This window comes from Equus quagga, chromosome 8, assembly GCF_021613505.1.
Source record: "Equus quagga isolate Etosha38 chromosome 8, UCLA_HA_Equagga_1.0, whole genome shotgun sequence".
Classification (NCBI taxonomy): domain Eukaryota; kingdom Metazoa; phylum Chordata; class Mammalia; order Perissodactyla; family Equidae; genus Equus; species Equus quagga.
The window spans coordinates 64,430,985-64,448,048 of NC_060274.1; the positions used below are offsets into that span (position 1 = coordinate 64,430,985).

The 17,064-nt window shown below is 40.5% G+C and overlaps 1 protein-coding gene across 2 annotated transcripts in view; it reads right to left on the bottom strand.

Annotated features, from left to right (window-relative positions):
• SLC25A13 (solute carrier family 25 member 13) overlaps window positions 1–17,064 on the bottom strand; it is a 188,207-nt gene that overhangs the window by 115,381 nt on the left and 55,762 nt on the right. For both annotated transcript variants that reach the window (XM_046670429.1, XM_046670427.1), the window contains exon 4: window positions 218–333. In XM_046670429.1, the coding sequence (XP_046526385.1) occupies window positions 218–333 (116 nt within the window). The remainder of the gene's footprint in view (window positions 1–217; window positions 334–17,064) is intronic.

The window sequence follows — 17,064 nt, forward strand, 5'->3', positions numbered from 1 at the left end:
CTTAAAACTAACCCAGAGTATCCAAATTACTAAACTCAAAACTTATTTTTTCAAATAGGGAGATGTTTGAAATGGAGCTCCAAAACACTGAGATATCTTTGTTTAAAGGGATACACGAAATTCTTAAAAGCATTTCCATATGCTTCATTCTCGGAAAAAAAAACAATGCTCACACAGTCTGAGCTTTCTTAGGTGCACACACATTCACGTCCCTTACCGAAAGTAACTTCTCCTTTGCCAGCTTTGTCAAACAGCTGAAAGGCCACCATGAACAAAGCATCTGGGGCACACAGCACAGATTCAAATGCTACAAATTCTTGAAAGGATATTAATCTGCAACATAAAACAAGCACAAAGTATAAAGTCAGTAGCTTGTGGAAAATAAAAGCATACACAAATATACACTAAAGAGAAAAAGAAAATGTCACTGTCAAAAAATAAAACTCAAACCTAGAAACATTGACAAACACTTAAGATTTCCCTTTATATATAGTGGACTGAAATAACAATGTACAGAATCGAAAAGACATGACAGGTTTGAGGATATGGTGACACATTAAATGCATTATAATTTCAAATGTAACAGTTTTACCCAACATATCATTTTTGTTTCAGGCATATTGTTAGATTCTAGAATTAAGGCTTAGATGCTTTAGATTAAGATGTGATTTTGTAATAGCAAAATAGAGAAGCTCTGTCACTCATTAATACCTTTATACACCATGAAAAAATGATTCCCAGAGATTCATTCATTACCGATATCTATTGACCACATGTGGACTGAACTAGTGATGATGCTGCAGGGCAGGAGGTGGAATACAGATAAATAAGATTAGAAATGTGACTCCAAGGAACTTCTAGTCTGGTGAGGCAGATAACACTGGTCTAGAAACAGTATACAAAAAAGACAAATCATAAGACAGAGACCAATCGGATAACAGAATTCTGGTAAGAAATGAAAGAAGCCTTTGTGGCAGAAATGGAATGTGAGCTGGGTCGTGAAAAATGAGTGAAATTCAGGTATGCAGAAATGGGTGTAGAAGGGAGGGCACTTTAGGCAGGGGACACGCCTGCAGAAAGACAGGTGCAAGAAAGCTAGGGAGATTAAAAGTATAGGACCAGAGATGGGCCTGAAGACAAACAAAGGGCCCAGTCAGTCTTCTCTAGGAAGTCAGGAATGATCGAAAGTTTCTGAGCAAGGTCATGACAAGATCAACTCTATCCTTCAGGAACAGCATGACAGGCCACAGATGCTTTGACTTCCAAGAAGTAAACAAATTCACAAAAGCTTTCCTAGAAATGTTCTTTGCCTCGATTTTGTATTTTAAAATTTAATTGTCCAAATAATCCAATGATCCATTGAGATAGTCCAAGTCTCTGGAGGATATAGAGGGAAGAAGACAAAAGGAGTATTTTCCTATGTTTCACAGAACACTTAATCACTTCTCAACATCTTATAGAGAGAACACTTTTTCTTTTTTAAAGATTTTACTTTTTCCTTTTTCTCCCCAAAACCCCCTGGCACATAGCTGTATATTCTTCGTTGTGGGTCCTAGTTGTGGCATGTGGGATGCTGCCTCAGCATGGTTTGATGAGCAGTGCCATGTCTGCACCCAGGATTTGAACCAACGAAACACTGGGCCGCCTGCAGCGGAACGCGCGAACTTAACCACTCGGCCACAGGGCCAGGCCCGAGAGAACATATTTTTATACAAAATGTTACCAAGTTAACTTAGCTGCTTCCCAGAATGTCACCTGATTATAATAATGTCACAAAGAAAGGAAAAACTCATGGTGTGTTCAATACACTATATGTCATTTCCCATTCAAGATACATCCTTCTGAATGCATGGAAACATTCAGGAATAGCATGTTTAACAGAAGAATATTTGCCCAGAACATTTTATCCTCTACCATACAGCCTGTCTCACTGAGACTCGATGGGCAAGCAACACCAGGGGTGGGAAGGGAAGGGAAGTAAGTTTGAGTCAAACATTCCCACCCGGCCTCAAGGAGTTTACAACCTGTTGTGGGGAGGGGAGGTAGTCATGCGCATATATACTATCAGAACGCAGCAGCTGAGGGTCAAAAGAAAAAGAAGAAATAAAGCACTAAGGTGCACAAAAGGAGGGTGATTTATTCTGACTAGAAAAACTGGAGAATGCTGCAAGGAGCTGTAGCATTTAAAGAACAAATTTTGAAGTTGAAAAGATCTTAAGAGATCATCTACTTCAACCTCCTCATTTTACTTTTGAGATAACTAGAAGTAGTTAATGATTCATGTACGGTGAAACAATTGACTTCTGGCATTTTAAAAACGGCCTAAAAACCAGGTGTCTTGGTTTCCATTTGAGATAGAATTCCAACTGATATGGGAAGATGGAGAGAAGAAAGAAGGGTAGAGAGAGGTCATTCCACACTGAGGAAAGAACACAGCAAAGTATAGAGATGACAACAAATGGGGTGTGCTGTGTTCAGAGAGGGGCATAGGCATCACTGACGTTGTATCTAATAGGTCATGAGGAGTCAAAGAGTGGCTTGACTTGTAATGCCAGCCACCTATTGAGCACCTTAAAAGCCAAGTTACAGAATCTTGTCTTTTTTGCAGGCAGTGAGAAGTCACTGAAGGTTTTAGAGTTAATAAATATCAGGTTCAGATTTTTGTTTTAGAAAAGGAACTCGTGTAGAAGACGAATTTAACAGAAGAAAGATGAGATGTGGGGAGACAGCCTGACAGCAGAGGTCTAACCCAGAGCTAGAGCAGGAAGACGGAAAACAGACGGAAGGCTAGAAAACACAGTTGAGGCAGGAAGGACAAAACTTGGTAGCGATGGTATGGCAGAGGCTGAGGGACAAGAAAGAGTCCAAGTTATTCCCAAGACTTCTAACTTGGATAACTGAGTGAGATGATGATAAAGAATAAAAAAGGAAAAAGAGAGAAGGGACTTGTGAGAGAGTAAGACCAATTCTGATTGTGTTAAATTTGCGGTACCAGTTGGACACTGAAGTATGGTGTCCAGCAGGAAACCAAAAGGACCAGTGTGGAACTCAGTACAAAGGGGCTGATATGGGTTGACTGTGTCCCCCAAAAAATTTATGTTGAAGTCCTAAGCCCTAGTACCTCAGAATATGACCTTATTTGGAAATAGGGTTGTTGCAAATGTAATTTGTTAAGATGAGCTCATACTGGAGTAGAACGGGCACCTAATGAAATATGACTAGAATCCTTAAAAAAGGGGGAAATTTGGACACAGACATGCACACAGGGAGAACGCCTGTGAAGATGAAGGCAGAGATTAGAGTGATGCTTCTACAAACTAGGGAACACCAAAGACTGCCAGCAAATCACCAGAAGCTGGGGAAGACGCGTGGAAGAGATCCTCCCTCACAGTCCTCAGAAGGAATCATCCTTGCCGACACCTTGATCCTAGCCTCCAGAACCGTGAGACAATAAATTTATTTGTTTTTAAGCCATCTAGTTTGTGGTACTTTGTTATGGCAGCCCTAGCAAACTGACAGAGGCCAAGAATTGGAAACACAGACTGGAGACTTTTTAAACAAAGGATACTTACAGCTGTGAATGAAACTGCCAGGGAGCATTCCAATCAGGGATGCTCACTCACCATTCTCTAGACCAGTGAAGCAGTACAGAGGAGAAACGTGTTTCTGATTGTTTGCTTTCTTCTCACCACCACTCCTCACGCCCCATGACCCTTCTGAGCAGGCACCAATGACCACACAGCTACACTGCTCACCGGTCTAACGTGTTGGCAGTTTGTGAAGGCAGAAAACAATCCTATTTGCTAAATTATCCCCACACAGATGGTAGATTAGTTAAAAGCGAATCACACAGTATGTTATCTACAAAAGGGATATTTTAAGTTTAATGACTTGAATAAAGAAAGGCTTAAATACAATAAAAAGAGCATCTTACCTCTCAAAATGGTATGAGAAACCTGAAGACTAACTATGTGCATGAACAAATCCTCCTTGGCAATGTCACCGTGGTTTCACAACCATAACTGGCCAACGAATACTCTGGTATTTTAGGCATGTTACAGACACCAAAAAGGTATGTAATTTGGTAATCCTGTTAGATACAAGTATTATGCATCTATGTAGGAGGTATGTAAGATGAACCATGAAATCATAATGTCTTACTGTTCATCAAGATCATTTTGGATTTTCAAGATAATCTGACTAGAAGGCTATCAGAATAATTACACAGTACTGTATTCATTCACAGCATGATATCTAAAAACATTTATATATATATATATTTTCATATAAACAGTACTTCAGTCTTGCTTTACAGATTTGATGGGTATTAGCATAAGTTACAACAAAGAATGCAAGCTTAATCAAGTTCAGACCTGGCTGGTGAGCTCAGATCCTTTTCCACCCTCAACTTCCAAGACTTCTCTGACAATGTTAGATGCCCTCTAAAATAAATCACACATTTCTGATAAACTCTGGGACTAGTATCTCAGGAACAGTACTTGACAATGATGCTCACCTGCAACAGCTAAGAATAGGACATGGGTCAGCTACCATGGAAGCAAATACAGAAGTCACATTCTCATAGGCTACACCATTCAGAGATCAGGGGAGGAGAGGTTTCTAACTACTTTATTTCACGGTTCTGACACCACCAGAGGTTTTTGGGGTTTTGTTTTTTTTGGTTTTCGGGTTTTTTTGAGGAAGATCAGCCCTGAGCTAACTACTGCCAATCCTCCTCTTTTTGCTGAGGAAGACTAGCCCTGAGCTAACATCTGTGCTCATCTTCCTCCACTTTATATGTGGGACGCCTACCACAGCATGGCTTGCCAAGCAGTGCCATGTCCGCAACTGGGATCCAAACCGGCGAACCCCGGGCCACCGAAGCAGAACGTGTGCACTTAACCGCTGAGCCACGGGGCTGGACCCAGAGGTTTTTTAAGCAAGTCATTTTTGTTTTCCAAACCAGCAGAGCTGTTGTTCTCCTTCTGAAAGTCATTTATAAAAGCACCAACTGTACAACTCCTTTAAGTCCAGGTAAAACAGCTAAAACACTAGATACCAGTATGAAATCCTGAGCCAAAGAGGAAAGAGATTAAAAGTAGATTGCATCTGTACATTATGCTTAGGACAATGTAAGATTACAGATCTATTACATATACAGAAATATACTAGAAGGATACACACCAAAATGAGGACAGTGCTTCTTTATAGTAGCGTAACTTTAGGTCTCTTCTCTCCCACTTCTCAACTTTGCAAGGGACAGCTCTTAGCCTATACTTAAAATATAATAGAGAATACAGACTGAAAACTAAGATATTATGGGAAAGCTGGTAACATAAGAGAACTGGAGATAAATTACTCAATGAATTCAAAGGAGGGAAAGATTATTGTTAAATTGAGAGAAAGGAGGAGATGGGGAAAGTTAGTGAAATTAGGAACATAAGATGTCAAAGGGAACATGTGATCAAGTGGACATGTAAGATCAGTCTTGCAGGACAGGTAAGACACGATCAAGCAGAGATGGGAGGTAGGGGACGGAGAAGACACCAACAGCAGGGAGGGGCTTCAGTGCCTATTACACCTGCCAGGCATGGGCCAGTGCTAGGAATACACAGATGTAAAGGGAAAAACTCTGTTCCCCAAGAACTGTGGCCCAGAGGGGCAGATGATGAACCAAGAACAAAGAAAGGAAGGCGGGAGGTGAAGAGCCACAAGAAGTGCAAGTTTGTCAGAGTGAGGGCAAGTGCAATGGAAGGTATCGTGCTCATGTCCTGAGATGACAAAAGTCTGAGATTTTTAATGACGTGATGAATTTGTGCTTCAGACCATTTAATCTGGCAGAGGAGTGTTAAATGAACTGGAAGGAGAAGAGCCTGGAGTTGGGGAGATGTGTTCGTTAAATCCAGGGAAGAGTCATGAAGGCCTGAGAGAGAAAGAAGGGCCCCACATGACAAAGGGATGGGAGTATATGGTGCTATGTTCTCCAGAGGACAATTGGGCAACACAGCAAGAGTCTTAAAAAGGCCCACAGTCTTTGACACGACAATCCCACTTCTAGGAATTTATCCTAAAAAATAATTAATGAACACGCGCAAATTTTATCTGCAGGGATGTTCAAGCAGCATTGTTGATAATAGTGAAAACAACTTCAATATGCAACAATATGTGACTGATTAGATAAAGGAACATTTGTCCACAGAATACTATCCAACCACTACAAATTGTTATAAACAAATTCATGTTATTAAGTAAAAACTGTTATACAAATGTATATAGAAAATGATCCCATTTTGTTAAAAATGGACAAAAATAATATTTTATACAGATATACAAAAAGTTTGAAGGACATACACCAAAAGTGTTAGCAATGGTTATCTCTAGGTAGTTAAAGTATTAGAACTTTAAGTGTTTTTTTCTATTTTCTAATCTTTTCAATAATACATATACTGAATTATTTTTATAAGAAAAAAAATTTACCTGAAATAAAACAGCAAGGTTAGTGGTTAGTTGGTTAGTGGCACAAGGACTGAATAAGAGATGCAGGCATGGGGCGGGGTGGGGGGAGTGAAAACAGAAACAAATGATCAGAAAGAATCACATTGACTCTGGTATCCAAGGTGGATAACCGCCAGTTCTCTTCCCCTGGCTGTTGCTTATTCTCGCTCAGCAGTGCCTTATACCCCATGTGGTCCCTTTCATCTCCCGCCTGGCTCCTATCTCCAGGCCAACTCTGTGGCTACAAAAGTTGAAGCAACTGCACATAAGGAGCTGATCTGTTCAGACTTCAGGAAGTTTGGTTGTAGACAATGCACCATATCAAAATCCAATTACCACTTTGACTTAAGGTTCCTAACCACAAGAGTGCTTCGCAAAAATAACTTCTTATAACCCTCCTCTGTGTGTTACAACAGAAACCAAACAATTGTCCAGGATTAATGGCAGAGATAAAAATAAATGGAAAATCTTAACTCCAAAAACGGGGTTCCAACCACCAGACCACCCAGGTTCAAGTATCTGTGAATGTCAAGGAAACAAACCCCAACAGAAGTGGGCTGTCTTGTGATGGCAAGTTTATCAAAAGACCTTTGGCCTCCATGATTTTCATATCTTTGATACTTTCGGGGCTTCCAGCTCTTATCTTCCTCCCAAATACCTTGCAAATATACACTGTTCAGGCCACCAAGCAAATATGTACCCTGAACCTATTAGATGCCAGGCAATGCCCCAGGCACTGAGGATGCCTTGAGTTAAGACTGACAGATTCCATGACCTCAAGGAACGACATTCTTGTGGAGAAGGCAGGCAATGGGCACAAACACAAAGGTAAGATGATCCCATAATCAGATAACCGCTCTGTAGAGGACAAAATAAAGGAATGCATTAAAGCAGGGCTTCTCAGCCCCAGTGAGCCTCTAACTCGTCTGAGGAGGGACCTGAGCAGTCATTCATTTTTCTAAACTTCCCAAGTGATTCTACCATGCAGCCAAGCCTGAGGATGATGGAGAAGAGAGGCAGCTGCTCTGCCTAAGGTCCTCAGGAAATGCCTCTTGGGAGGTGGCATTAAAATCTGAATAATGAAAAGGAGGAACCAGTGGGAAGATCTGGAGCAAGGGGATTTGGGGCAGAAGAAACCTCAGTACAAGGGCCAACCCTAAGACAGGCCAACCTTGGCAAGTCGCATGGGGCAGGGAGATGCCTGAGCCGCTCGGGAGCAGAGGAGGAGGGAAGCCAGAAGGGAGACCGGGATGAAGGAGAGTGCAGGGCACACACTGCTGTGCGCATTTTATCCCAAGTATACATGGGAAACAGTCATTGCTGGAGGGTTTTATGCAGGGCTTGAAGTGACCTCATGGAAAGAACAGTCAGGACACTGTGGAGTACAGACTGCAGGGCGAAACAGTAAGTCCAGTCAGAAGCGGCCGTAGTGGGCTGGACTAGGGTTGTACCAGGAGAGAGAAATGAGAAGTGGTTAAACCCAGGATACATGTTCTAGACAGAGCTAGGGGAGCTGGTCCCAGAAGTCACAGCATACAGCTTTCAAAGCCCAGGGGCAGGTCACACACACACTGGGGACACTCGGTGGCCTGTGGATGCAGGTGATGTGGTAGCCAGAAGCACAGATTCGCAGGTCCTGAAGTTACTGAGGACATGAAAAGTACTAGTTAGGCAGATGACGAAGGAGCTCATAAATAAAGATTTTATTTAATATGCCAGCTGATGGTCGATGAGCAAACAAACTAAGCTTCACAGCCCCAATTATGTAAATTCATCACAATTGTTCTTAACACGCTCCAAAAGAGACAACGAATTATTACCTAACTTTATATTCTAAAGACCCTCAGTAATACGGTGGAAGGAGGCCCGAGTTCTAGCTTTTCCTTTGCCTACCTTGCTGAATGATCTTGCAGGGCAAGTAGGGGCAGACTCCTTTCCTGATCTACAAAAGGCGCTCTCTCTAATGCCTTTCACTTTACGATCTCATTTTCTCCCATTTTCCGTTACAGGGAGCCATTCCCTGCCCACTCTGGCTTCAGCACCGGCCTTGGCATTCCCTGGAGTGCATCTGTTCTGAGGCCAGCTGGGCTCCCCAGCTTGACCAGGCACTCACTCAGGTTCAAATCTCACTGTAGCGTTTGCCAAGGGCCTATTTAAATTCATGGCTCCAGTGAAAATCTGGCAGACTGAATATTTTTCAAACAAGTAGGCTACTGCCTGGCTTTAAAAACCTATTAAAGATTTTATTGGCAATTTTACTGTTTTGTTATCATGAATTTAACGTATAAATACCACTTCCGCATATATCACTGCCTCTATATTGCCAAAAAAAAAAAAAAAAGATAAATCTATAGGCTCTTGTAATTGTGAGCCTAACTCAGTAAGTGATATACCCATACTTCCAGATCTACCTGTCTGTCCACTGCCTTGCAGTTCACTCCAAATAGTACTCGAGCTGCCCAAGGCTGACTGTGTTAACTAGTGGGATTTATCGAGGGCATTCTTGTACCTTCCACATTTTCTTCCTTATCAGAGAGATCAAACACATTTACCAGGTTTGATGCATCCCTATTAGACTTCTCTTTTGCTAACAGTTAATTACACACTAGGAAAATATCCTACACATCCTCTATACCCCATTCCTTCTTCCCCGCCCTCTTAAATAATACTGCCCAGTGACCTCAGGAGAACCTGTCCCTGTGTCCCGCAGCTTCCCCCAACCTCCCATCTTTAACCTTGGAGTCATACAGAAGCTCTAATTGTGGCCAATCCCCACAATAGTGATATTGCATCAAGGAAAAGAATGATCACAAGATTTCAAAAGTAGAGACAAATCAGATTCTCTATCTCCACAGACTGGAGCAATATTCTGTTATTTCTTAAATACTAATAGATATCATTAAAAAAAAAAAACCGTAAAAACTGTATTACCTTGTTCCTACTTTGTATAATTACCAATATTGACAGGAGAAGATAACAACGTGCATCACAAATATTCTGTATTTTAATTACATTGAGGGTTAAGCAGCATTTTGAGATCTACTGAAAAACTTGAGCTTTTTGTTTTTTAAGGAAGTGTACTAAGTTAAAAAAAAAAACAAAACTCATTTTAAACTGGGGATTGCTTTTAAAGTGGAGAAAAAATTTAAATGGGGGAAAGAAAGGCCACTGGTGAAAAAAGGGGAAAGGAGTTGTAAACTATATTGGAAAATCAACTTAGGCAAGCAAAGTAGATTTAAAAAAACAATCTAAGTTTCCTACATCTTCTCTTACTCTTTTAATTAAGGCTGGATAAGGCGGCTTCAACTTTACTAAAATAGCAAATGAAGAAGGATAGGGGAGATAAATCGCAGATAAGAAATCAGTTACTGAAAAGCCAGTAGGCACACAAATTTGTCAGCTGGCCTTTTCTAAGTGCCCACTGCTGCCGGCCCATCCCTCTGCACGAAGCACAGGTTAGCTGTCAGGTTGCCGCTGGATATCAGTTACTTGAAATGCCTCCTGGAGAGCCCACCCTGCCAAACCTTTTGCTCCTATCACTTCTGTCTCCAGTTTGATTGTTCCCTTGGTTTAGAGCTGAAAAGCACAAAAAGTACCCTCCACTCAAGAGACTTTGTGAGCACCCAAGGCACAGAAGACAGCCCGAGGAACAGAATATTCTCTCATGCATACTTTTAGCAGATGCCTATATTCACCTAGGGGTTCTTTACTCAAATAGCATTTTAAAATACCAAAAATTGATTGAGTTAAACTATTTTCTTAATCAGAACACACTGCCTTTCTCAAAGTGTTTTTTTGACTCTCTGAAGCAAGGTAATGATGATTAAAATGATATTCGAAAACAAATAAAAGGCACCTCAGCACAGTCACAGAAAAAAATGACAAGAGGCAATGTGCTACTTTCTTTCATCTGCCAATGACGAACTCCGAGTTAGTCACTCTGTTAAAAAAAATAAATAAATAAACAGTAAACTAGATTTTTAAAAAAATACATAAAGTTTTACTGATTCCTCTTCGAGAAACATTATCGACTACTCAGGAACATTGAAACATTTTCTTTCATTGAATTATAAACTTTATGTTTTAGATAAACATAAAAATCTTTTTTGATGTGATCGCAACATAAGCCTTCGGCAAAGCAAAAATTAAGTGACTAAAATAGCCCTTATCATATTTCTAAAAATAAAATTATTCATGGTGTGGGCAAGAAGAAATAAAACGACACAGGCTTGAGCCAGAATATCATACACAAAAAACAGCCAACATTAATATCTGCTGTGCCAGCTGAATTCAAATTAACCCAATTTTACATGTTAATTAAACCAGCTATTTTGTTCTTATTGTATTTTTGCTTCTTAAATAGTGGAGTCTACAAGTGATTCCCAACAGACTTTTTCCAACAACAATGACGTATTCATTTACTTCTATTATGACCACACAATACAGTAACTGAGCAGTAATTTTTCACAGTCAATTACATGTGTGGTTCTTTATGCTTAAAGATGCTGAAATAATGTGTACTATAGAGCCATATGCCTGAAGCTCTAGTCTGCCTGAGGCAGTTGCCTGGGTAACACATTTTCTCTCTGGTTTAGCATAACCCTTCAGTGAATATCATTAGGTGTCATTTAATAGCAAACATTAACAGGAACTTCAATACACTACTTAGCTAGAGTCATTTTACCCATGTAAACAAGTGCTTCATCATTTATAAGAAGCTTAAAATAGATTATGATTTTCTGTATTTAAGACTATGAAAAAGAAAAAAAAAAGTGCCACGTGTTGATTCCAAATTGAATTTGCATAAATTTCTAATAAGAGAACTCAGATGGAGTTTCAGGGGTAACACTGCTCATCAATAGGGTCATAATAGTCAATATAAGCAAAGAAAGATTAGGCTTTTAAAATTTACTCAAAGTTGTGAAATAATTCCATCAATTTCATCTCAGATGGTCAAAGACTGTTTTATTCTCTTTCCTAACCAGGGGAGGAGATAAGGTACTCAAGTTCAGTAACAAAATGAATTTAAAGAATAAGGTGTTTTGGGGCTAGCCCCGTGGCCGAGTGGTTAAGTTTGCACACTCCGCTTCGGCGGTCCAGGGTTTCGCCAGTTTGGTTCCTGGGCCCGGACATGGCACCACTTGTTAGGCCATGCTGAGTCGGCATCCCACATGCCACAACTAGAAGGACCCACAACTAAAATATATACAACTATGTACTGGGGGAATTTGGGGAGAAAAAGTAGAAAAAAAAAAAAGAAGATTGGCAATAGTTGTTAGCTCAGGTACCAATCTTTAAAAAAAAACAAAAAAAGAAGTTGTTTAAAAATCAAGGCATATAGTAACAAATAGAAAGTTTGGCACACATTGTGAATTATCTAAAACATTTTAAATTATTAAGAATTTAATGAAGTATACTCTAGTTTAGATATGACAATATACGGTTTAGACAGCGTGTTCCAGGGCAATGCCTGCATTAAGAGTAGCAGCCGTCCCCAGTAATCTCCATCAGCCCTCCATCCCCTGCCACCCCAAACAAGCATCCGTGTCTAAGAAGAACAACGTGCTTGCTCTAAAAACATATGGTCTCAACACTTAGAGCCTTCCCACCACCAGATTCCCAACCACTCCTAAACCACGAAATGATTTTTCTGACACACATCATAATTCCGTGTAAGCCTAAACTCTCAGCCTATAAGCAATTACAACTTACCCTCTATTATCTGCATTACATAAGGGCCTCCAAGTTTTCAATGTTAATTTTAAAGGACGCGTACAAAAAAAATATGAATCGCCAAATGGCACTGCTCCCTCCAATATACTTTCTCACCTTTCCCATCACAGGAGAAAGGCAGACTTCAAAATCCTGGAAGCGGGGGTGGGGGAACTGACCAAGGTTCAGGGGACAGCCCCAGAGCTGTCCTCAGTCACCCTAAGAGCAACTAAAGAGAAAGCCCTGCCAAGAATAAGTGAGTTCTTGGCTATGGGGATTGAGATCCAAGATACAAATATAACAATGAACTGGGATCTTTTTTTCTCCTTCTCACACCTGTTTCCTAATCCAAAATACGGAAGAACTGACCACAAAAAATGGAGTGACTTAGCCGTGGGTGCTATGCTTTTACCTCCCACTGCTCCACGATATTCATACAGCTGTTCGCAAAGGTGAGTAAAACCTCAATCACCACGTCAGTCCTGGGGCTGAGATGCGGTTGGCAAGGAAAAAATAACTTGGTATTAAATGTCTCTATGCCATTTTGGTTTCAGCACTCTGCTTTTAAATAAGGTAAATCACGAGAAACAAATCGACAGCAAGGATAAATCTTTAAGCAAAACATTTTCAAGATATAGTGGGATCAATACGGATTCAGTCACATCTCTGGTGCCTCCCATGACTATTCGTGATCTGAATGATTATCGGAGACACTGTAAGATTTCAAACAAAATTTTAAAAATGAAAACTAAATCATATAAACTGTCACTAGTGGGAAAAGTAGCCTAATCACTTAAGAAATATTAATGAGAATTGAAATAAAAGTGATTTCTGATTATAATATTCTGATTAAGTAGTTTCTGAATTTTACCCCAAATCCACATAAACAGAATGCTATTTCCATCCCTCCCCTCCCCATACAGATTGATTAAAATTTTCTACATGTGAGGCCAGCTTGGTGGTATAGTGGTTAAGTTTGCATGCTCCACTTCAGCATCCCAGGGTTTGCGGGTTCAGATCCTGGGTGCAGACATGCACACTGCATGTCAAGCTATGCTGTGCCAGCATCCCACATACAAAATAGAGGAAGATGGGCACAGATGTTAGCTCAGGGCCAATCTTCCTCACCAAAAAAGAAAAAAAAATTACTACATGAACATACAGTCCTGCGTCACTTAACAACAGGGATACGTTCTGAGAAATACATCATTAAGCAATTTCATTGTCATGCAAACGTCACAGAATGTACTAAAGGGGATCAAAATTTGCCAGCCTGAAATGTCTCCTTAACATGAAGATTATTTTAGGCTGATTATTTTTAAGAAACAAAGGACTCAGAAAGTTTTTCTTGTTACCACCCCCTTAACTGCCTAAAAGGATTCAGATTCAAAACGTGTCTCAGGAAATGGGCTATAACCTTGGCATAACATGAAGTAGGTGGTAGATAGGGAGGAACCTAGAAAAGCCTGTTTGTTGGGCTCCCCTCTGTGTTCTTCTGTTTCTGTGTGGCCAGATAAATGCTTGTTTTCCAAAAGTTTGCTCCTTTTCACCTACCTGTGAATTGCCTTCCTTCCCTTTGAAATCCCTGACTCTCCCTACCCCCAACATCTTCTTTGGTCTTTAGCAGAGCATGGTAATTAAGGTGAGGGCTTCAGCCATTTTGGTGAGTTACTCAGTCTTCTTGGGTTTCTCCTAAGTATACATGTTCTTAAATTTGTCTTTATTTTTCTCCTGTTAATCTTTCTCACATCAATTTAACCCTTAGACCAGCCAGAAGAATCTAGAAGGGTAGAGGAAAATTTCTTCCTCCCCCACAGTACTTACACAAACCTAGATGGTATAGCCTACTGCACACCTAGGCTATACGGGACTAATCTTATGGGACCACCATCGTATATGCGGTCCATCCTTGACCGAAACATCGTTACGCAATGCATGATTGTAATTTGCTTGCTTAAGGACTGGCAGAACATCTGGTAAAGAAACAACAAATTTTTCGTATTTAATTATATTTAGCTATACTGTAGTCTCCCCTTATCCATGGAGGATACGTTTCAAGACCTCCAGTGGATGCTTGAAACTTGGGATAGTGGCAGAAGTTTTATATCCTACGTTTTTTCCTATACAGCTCTTCCTTGAATTACAATGGGGTTAGGTCCCAGTAAACCCATCATAAGTTGAAAATATCCTAAGTCAAAAATGCATTTAATAAACCTACCGAACATCCTAGCTTAGCCCAGCTGACCTTAAACATGCTCAGAATACTTACAACATCACCCTTCAGTGCGGCACAATCATCTAAGACAAACCCTATTTTACAATAAAGTGTTCAATCTCTCACATAATTTATTGAATACTATACTGAAAGTGAACAACAGAATGGTTGTCCGGGTACAAAGTGGTTTAAGGGTATCGGCTGTTCACCTTAGTGATTGCGTGGCTGACTGGGACCTGCAGCCCGCTGCTGCTGCCCTGCATCACCAGAGAGGATCATACCAAATATCAGCAGCCTGAGAAAAGATCAAAATTCAAAGTGCAGTTTCTATGGAATGCGTATGACTTTGGCACCATCTTAAAGTGGAAAAATCATAAGTCTAACCATCATAAGTTGGGGACCATCTGTGCATACGTATTTGAAGTCCGACAGCAAAACTAGCGCAAATTTCTTTTCCCTTCTTTACAATTTCATGGATAGAAGATTCATTCTCAATGTAGATCTCAGCATCCTCAACATACGATTTTTTCCTTTCCTTATTAAGTTGAAAACTTTCACCTTTTCCCTTAAAGGAAGCACTTTACGGCTTCTCTTTGGCACATCCATAGTGCCAGCATCACGAGCCTTGCTCTTTGGGGCTGTGATTAAGTAAAATAAGAGTTACCTGAACACAAGCACTAGGACATCGCGACAACTGATCTGATAACAAAGACAGCCACTAAGCGCCTAAGAGGCGGGCACCATATACGGCGTGGATATGCTGGACAAAGGGACGATTCACCTTCCAAGTGGGACAGAGCAGGATGGCGCGAGACTTCATCACATTACTCAGAATGGCACACAATTTAAAACTGATGAATTGTTAACTTCTGGAATTTTCCATTTAATGTCTTCAGACTGCTGTTGACTGTGGGTAACTGAAACCACAAAAAGCGGAACTACGGACAAGGGGGGACTACTGTACAAATAACCACCAACAAAATACAATGAATTCACCTATTAACACAGGGCACCCATCAATGTAGATTCTCATTAAAAGAACCAAAAGCATTTATTGTAACTGTTTGAGCCTGGTCTACTTAAGTTTATATTTTATTTTACTTTTGGGAAGAGGCTATGTAAATGCTCAAAAACAGGTAAGAAAAGAAAAATTTTCTCTCCTAATTGATCCGTCGTTTCCCCATCCTATTCCACACTATCTCTGCATTCATTAACAAGTTCTATTTCTAAACGTCTCATAACAATACTAAGCTTTTTTAAATGTAGGCAATTACAACAGAAAACAGCAACTGTAAAGAATAATCAAAATTAGAAACTGTGGGGAGTATTTTATATTTTTGCAAAAGCAAATTAAGTTACAAGACTTGAGAGTCTTGCTTTTTCTAGGTACAATTATTATTAATTGTGGAAAAGCAACATTAGCGTTCTAATGCTTTTTCCTTCAGAAAGTTGGTGACTGTCTTCTTTCCTGACTTTGAAAAAAAAAAAACCTCTAGAAGAAAGCACTGATCAGGAAATCATAAGGCGACAGAAAGAGGGTTTCAGTATGAATTACATGTTCAGCCAATGCTCAGGGTTTCAACATGAATTATCTGTTCAGCCAATCCTTAGGTACTTTCAAGGGGGGTTTTCCCCAAATGGCAATGTTAACACCCTTTGTGAATTTAAAAAACCATATTCTAAACTAATAGCTAGAAGAATAATGTGAACTAAAATTTATTGAAAGAGAAGAGACATGGCTGCATTTACTTAACTCTGCTGCAGAAGGCCATAACTCACTCGACCATAAGCAGAGATGACAGGAGCAGAGGGACAGAGCTGACTAGAAGAGATGGGCAGAGGGGCAGTGCCCAGTGGAGCCCAGTCAGGGACGCCCTGACCTTCACAGGGTTTGGAAGAGGAAGGGCAGGAAGATCAAAAAGGATCAAGAACCTAATCCTATGGGTGGTTTTCTCAATACAAAGAATCAGAGTAATTTTACAAAAACCAGAATGACCCCAGACTATTGTGGTACCAGCCTATTTGGAAAGGAAAAGTGAAGACGCAAGAGAAAAAGATGTGCTAAAAGTTTTAGCAACTAGTACAGACAGAGACTGCATAAAACGTTCGAGTGTTCCCAGGAGAAAATGACAACCAGGGCTTTCAACTCGTTGAATTTCACCATGGAACCGGAAAGACAACCTGAGCATCTCATCCCCTCACCGTCTTGATACAATACCTCACACATTCACCGTGCGTATGTATCCAATCCATTCAAACCAAGTCAACAAACAGGGACGGAGTGCTACTGTGAGCCAGTCGTACCGTTCTAGGATCTGCAGATTCCACAGTGAACAAAACAGACAAAAATCTCTCCCCTCACGGAGCTCAGTCAAGTGTGTGTGATGAAGCGGAGGAGAGACAATAAAACAGTAAAATTTGATGTTACAAGACAACCACTATGAGAAATACTATAGTAAAGAGGGGAATGGAGTGTTGGAGGTACAGTTTAAAACAGCATGTTCAGGGAATGCCTCCCTAAGATGATGTCAATGGAACAAAGACCTCAAGGAAGTGAGCGAGCTTCTTGGGGGAACAGGAAGTGCAAAGGCCCTGAGGTGACACTGAGCATGGTATGTGCAAGGTGCAGCAAGATGACCAAT